Below are 6,000 nucleotides of genomic sequence, written 5' to 3' on the forward strand. Positions count from 1 at the left end.
TGATTTCTTCTTCAAGGACTATAGATGTGAAAGCATAAACCAACTAAACCCTTTTCTCCCCAACTTGCTTTTAATCATGGTGTTTCATCATAGCAATAGTAACCCAAACTGAGACAGGAGACAAAAAAATAGCAGCAGGCCTCTTAGAAATACTAGCAGAGTCAGGATTGAAATGAAAGGGTTCCCTAATAGTGTCAGGAGTTGGCTCTCTCACATGGGATGGGTCTCAGATTGGGGTGCTTCTCTCTGTTTTCTCTATTTGGAGTTAGCTGTTCTCTCAGTCTCCACTCCATCTTTATCCCTGCACATCTTGTGGACAAGATAAATTTCGAGTTGAAGGTTTTGAGGGTGGATTTATGTCCCCCTCCTTCCTCTGGAAGTCCTGTCTGGCTACAGGAGGTGGCCACTTCAGTCTCTGTATCCCTCTCTGGTAGGAATCTCAGCTAGGGTCTCCCGCATAGACTCCCTGTATCCGTTCCCATTCCAGGCCTCCAGCTAGTTCCAGAGATGCCCCCAACACCGATTTCCATTCTTACTCCTAGCCCTCTTCATTGCCCCCTCCCCAAACCTGATCTCCATCCCTCTTCCCTTCCTCATCCCCTGTCCTACCCTCTCTCCATCCATCTCCAGTGACTAGTCTCCTCTTCTGAGTGAAATTCATGCATCCTCCCATGGGACCTCCTTTTTACCCAGCTTCTTTGGCCCTGTGGATCGTAGCATGGTTATCCCCCACTTTTTGGCTAATGTCCACTTATAAGTGAGTACATACCATATGTGTTTTTCTGACTCTGGATTATCTCACTCACTTGGGATGATAGTCTCAAGCTCCATCCATTTGCCTGTAAAACTGACACTATTAATGATGCTCTGCTATGCTTGCAGTTAGGAGCCTAGCATAGCTGTCTCCTCAGAAGCTTCATACAGCAGCAGGTTGAGGCAGGTGCAGAGACCCACAGCCAGGGCATGGGGAGTCTTGTGGAAGAGTGGGGGATAGAAGTGAGGGGTCAAGGACACTACAGGAAGACCCACAGAGTCTACTAACTTGGGAGCATGAGGGCTCGCACTGGGCCAGCAACCAGAGAGAATTCAGGGGCTGGACCTAGGCCCTGTACACATTTGCAGCAGATGAACAGCTTGGCCTTCATGTGGGTCCCCTAACAAGTGGAGCAGGGGCTGACACGATCTCTGTTCCTTCCCTGCCATTGGATCCCCTTCCCATAACTGGGTTGCCTGGTTGGTCCTCAGTGGTAGAGGATGTAACTAATCTTGCTGGGACTAGGTGTCCCAGAGCAGGATGATATCCAAGTGGTGCTCCCGCTTCTCTGAGGAGAAGGGGAGGGGCTAATGGGAGGAGGGGCTTGTGTGTAAGGTTGGGACTGGGAGAAGAGGGAGGGGGCTGTGATCAAGATGTAAAGTGAACAAAAAAATATAAATTATTGGAGAAAAAAAATCCAATGATTTAAATGAAAACCAACAAATAAGTTCTATCACCTATAACAGAGGTTCTCAACAGTTTCAACACGCTGGTGGTCTGGCCCTCTAAGCCTCCTTCTGCCCCTCCACTGCCAGCATATGAACATGTCTTGATTCTCAATGTCCAGATGTCACACAACAACTCTATGCTCAAAAGAAACCTTTTCTGTCAGATCTAATACATTCATTCAATAGCTATACTTTTTTGTTTTTAAACCATACACTGCCACAACATGGTCAGTTCAGGAAGGGTCTGGCTATTCCTCTCTGAACAATATGTCATATGAATTTTAACAAAGACTAAATTACATAATATGCTACTTTACTACTACTTATAAAATATGTCAGGCACTCCAGTGTATCTAGAAAGATACTGCCAACAAGTACCGAGCATTGTCAAATTCACACATACATACACAGAGGGGAGAGGACAGAAGAGGAATAAATGTACGTGTAATGTTGGAATTTTTTTCTTTTTTTTTTAAATTTTTTTTATTGAATGTTTTATTTACATTTCATATGTTGTCCCCTTACCCCATCCCCCACCCACCCAGGAACCCCCTATCCCCTCACCTCTCCTCCTTCTTCTCTGTGGATGTAACCTCTATCAACCCCCTCACTCCCACCTCCCCACCCTCAAAATTCCCACCCCCTGGGACGTCCAGCCTTCATGAGGTCAAGGTTCTCTTCTTCCACCTATGCCCAGCAGGGCCCTCCACTCATACTTATTCAGCTGAAGCCCTGGATCCCTCCCTAAGTGCTCCCAGGCTGGTGGTTTAGACCCTGGGAGCTGTGGTTGGTTGGTATTGTTGCTCTTCTCATGGTGCCGCAAATCCTTTCAGCTCCTTCAGTCTTCACTCTAACTCCTCCATTGAGAACCCCATGATCAGTTCAATGGCTAGTTGTGAGCATCTGCCTCTGAATATGTCAGACTCTTGCAGACCTCTGAGGAGACATCCATATCAGGCTCTTATCAGCATGCACTTCCTGACTTCCACATCAGCATCTACCTTTGGTGACTGCACATGGGATGGGTACTCAGGTGGAGTGGTCTTCAGACGGCCTCTCCTTCAGTTTCTGTCCCTCACTTTGTCTCCATATTTGCTCCCTTGAGTATTTTGTTGTTCCTTCTAAGAAGAACCGAATCACCCCCGGAATTTTTTTTTTTAAAGTCTGCTTCACGTGGCCCATCTAGCTCCAGACCTTTTCTGCTCAGCCTTCTAACAGCACAGACACATGTCTTTACAAGTGTCACTCCTGAGGGTGTAGAGGCAGCCTGAACAACTCCACTTCAAAGTCACTTCCATAGACATATCTCCAGCTTTTGAAAAGATGACTGGGCATACACACGTGTGATTTCCTGCCTCTCCTTACCCTGTGTGGGCAGTCCCTACAGCTAGATGCCTAGATTTAGCCAAAGGTTTGGTTGCAGTGATTCTCAACCTTCCTAACCCTGAGACCCATTGATACAGTTCTTCTACATGTTGTGATGACACCCAACCATAACATTATTTTGTTGCTACTTCATAACTATAACCTGAGGAATGTCACTCAAAATTGACCACTGGTTTTCAGATTACACATGAACACACATGCCAGAATACCTATGTACACAAATGCATGCACAGGTGCGTGAGTGCCTATACACACACACACACACACACACACACACAAAGACTAGCGAGACTTAATTCTCTCTAATTCGGTCTGTAGATCTGTGACACCCTTCCCACATCAAAAAAAATAGCAAGGTTGGTTTTATATTGAATGGATCTAGGAAAACCTATTGAAAATCATCTGGGAAATGGAGAGTCAAGCATCTGCACGACGTGTATTGGAGAGGAACAAGGTGTGAGACTTGCTGTCACCAACTGAAAGTTCCCTAAAGTTGGAGCGATGAAAATTGTGGTTTGCAAGCAGAGACATAGGGAAATCTGCCAGCTGAAGAACAGGAAGAGTAAACTCAAGGATTTTGGGAAACATACTTTGATTTGGTCATTGCGTGCTGTATCCATGTGTCAAATTAGCACGCTACATCCCATAAATGTAGGGTAAAAGGGCCAAGAAAAACACACCCAGAAAAACCTTGACCCAGACAAAGCCTGAGACCAGGGCCAAAGAAAAAACGAACAAATGAAAACAAACAAAAACAACAAAAAAGAAAACAACAACGACAAAAACACCCCTCCACGCCCCCACCAATTCCCTGAGCATGAAATCCTACTAATCCCTGAGCTGCAAGAGCAGGTCACAGAATCCCACCAATCCCAGGGCCAGATAATGCTCCAATCCCAGGCCAGCCTGGAAAGCTCCTCCCCACCCCAAGAAATCCTAGACAAGCCTGGCTTCTGCTCAGTTCCCAGCTCTTTCTCACCATAGCAGAAGCAGCCACCTTCCTGGATTTTTCCCTCCCAATAAATATGTTGCCTGAGGTTTGTTGTGTGTTGTGACTTTGGTATTCCTTAGATCTCCACTGCCAGGATACCTTTCCCAGGAGAGCTGTTACACTTGCACTGGCGAATACCTTTTCCCTCAGAGCTGTATAAGAGATATATACAGTTGTTCTAACAAAAATTGTCTTGACATAAGGCTAACATGTAGGTGGTATATGACACAGCTGTTATAGGAAGGACACAAGCTTGTAAAAAACCTTTTATTTATTCTCTCATATATTACATATATGTTCCTCCTCCCTCCTCCCCTCCCAATCCTCCCCCTCCCCATCTACCCCTCCTCCACATCTGTGGAGAAACACTTTTTTTTTTTTTTTTTTTTTTTTTTAAGACAGAGTTTCTCTGTGTAGCCCTGGCTGTCCTGGAACTCACTCTGTAGACCAGGCTGGCTTCGAACTCAGAAATCTGCCTGTCTCTGCCTCCCAAGTGCTGGGATCAAAGGCGTGCTCCACCACCGCCCGACATGCACACACTTCTTAATAAATTATGAGACATAAGTTTCCATAGGAAAGAAAATGTATTTTATTTTTTTTGGTTTTTTTGAGACAGGGTTTCTCTGTGTAGCCCTGGCTGTCCTGGAACTCACTCTGTAGACCAGGCTAGCCTCGAACTCTCAAACTCAGAAATCCGCCTGCCTCTGCCTCCCACGTGCTAGGATTAGTAATATTTTTTCTTAAAATTCTAAACATTAAAATATTTAAAATATTTTCAATTAAAATATTTTTAAATACTTTTAAAAACTTAAAAACTCATGGAACTTGAAGAGTTTTTAGCATTCAAAGTAACGGGATAATTTTTTATATGAAAATTAACCCAGAAGAAACAGAGATGAGCCGGGCGGTGGTGGCGCATGCCTTTAATCCCAGCACTTGGAGGCCCAGGCAGGCAGATTTCTGAGTTCGAGGCCAGCCTGGTCTACAGAGTGAGTTCCAGGACAGCCAGGACTATAGAGAGAAACCCTGTTTCGAAAAAAACAAAACAAAACAAACAAAACAAAACAAAACAGAGATGAAAAGCTAGCATAAAAGATCTTAAAAACTCAGTTCTAGTGAGTGCTCTAGCATAAATCCTGAGTTAATGATAGCGTTTCTTACAGCAATAATAAATAAAAAAGGGAATTGCAGAATATTATATAAAATGTTGAACATTTTTCGTTATTGCAATGCTCAGACATAAAGAAAACTATGATGTGTTGCTATATTAAAGAGCACGTCTAAATGTTATCGAAATTCAGAAAACGTAAATTGGTCGTGGTTTACTTCTATAATCCCAGCATTTAGGAAGCTATAGCAAGATTACCATGTGTTTGAAGTCAGCCTGGGTTAGAGCGAGAGCCTGTTATCAGAAAACAACAAAAAAATCACACAAAAACATCAGAAAACGGGAGATGGATAATTTACAGTTTCCATATAGGTGTGAATGAGGAACCAGGGGCAAAGGTGGCTGGCTCATGTGGGAATATAGAGATGGGTGTGGAGTGGACATGACTTCTTAAAGCAGTTCAGTGAAGCAACAGCGGAAAAGCAGAGAAGTGCTGCAGCTCAGGGTAGAGCTGATGTGTCCATCATGGAAATGCCCCGCCCACCGTGTCCCAGCCGTTGGCTACCATGTGAGAATGGGCACGCAGCACGTGCTAGGGGCGGGGCTACAACGTAAGCGCACGTACTCCCGCAGTGTTCAGCCAATCAGCAAAGAGCTTGGCCGGGGCAGGCTATATTTTCTCGCCCAAAGGCCAGCTTTCCTCAGATGCTTCGAGACTGCGGGGACGACTACTGCTCGCCAGAGCAGCTGAGGTAAGGAGCTGGGGTAGTGAGAGCCATGGCAGTTTGGCCTTCGTGGGCCTGGGCCTTGGGCCTGGGCCTCGGGAAGAGGAGTCCTGGCCAGGGAGGAAGGCGCCACAGTCAAGTCAGGCCAGAGTGCCTCACGGAGGGCGGTTCACCAACCGTGGCCGGTGCCTGAGGGGAGCAGAGGTCAGGCCGAGGGAGCGGAGGTCAGGCCGAGAGAGCTGGAGGTCAGGCCGAGGGAGCGGGGGTCAGGCCGAGGGAGCTGGGGGTCAGGCCGAGGGAGCGGAGGT

At 46.0% G+C, this 6,000-nt stretch overlaps 1 protein-coding gene across 1 annotated transcript in view; it reads left to right on the plus strand.

Moving 5' to 3' along the window:
• Window positions 1–5,607: 5,607 nt before the first annotated feature.
• Window positions 5,608–6,000, plus strand: part of Sycp3 (synaptonemal complex protein 3) — a 13,425-nt gene continuing 13,032 nt past the window's right edge. The window contains exon 1 of the mRNA XM_028783027.1: window positions 5,608–5,719. Within this exon, the coding sequence (XP_028638860.1) occupies window positions 5,673–5,719 (47 nt within the window). The 5' untranslated portion in view covers window positions 5,608–5,672. The remainder of the gene's footprint in view (window positions 5,720–6,000) is intronic.

This window comes from Grammomys surdaster, unplaced genomic scaffold (genome assembly GCF_004785775.1).
Source record: "Grammomys surdaster isolate TR1022 unplaced genomic scaffold, NIH_TR_1.0 958, whole genome shotgun sequence".
Lineage (NCBI taxonomy): Eukaryota > Metazoa > Chordata > Mammalia > Rodentia > Muridae > Grammomys > Grammomys surdaster.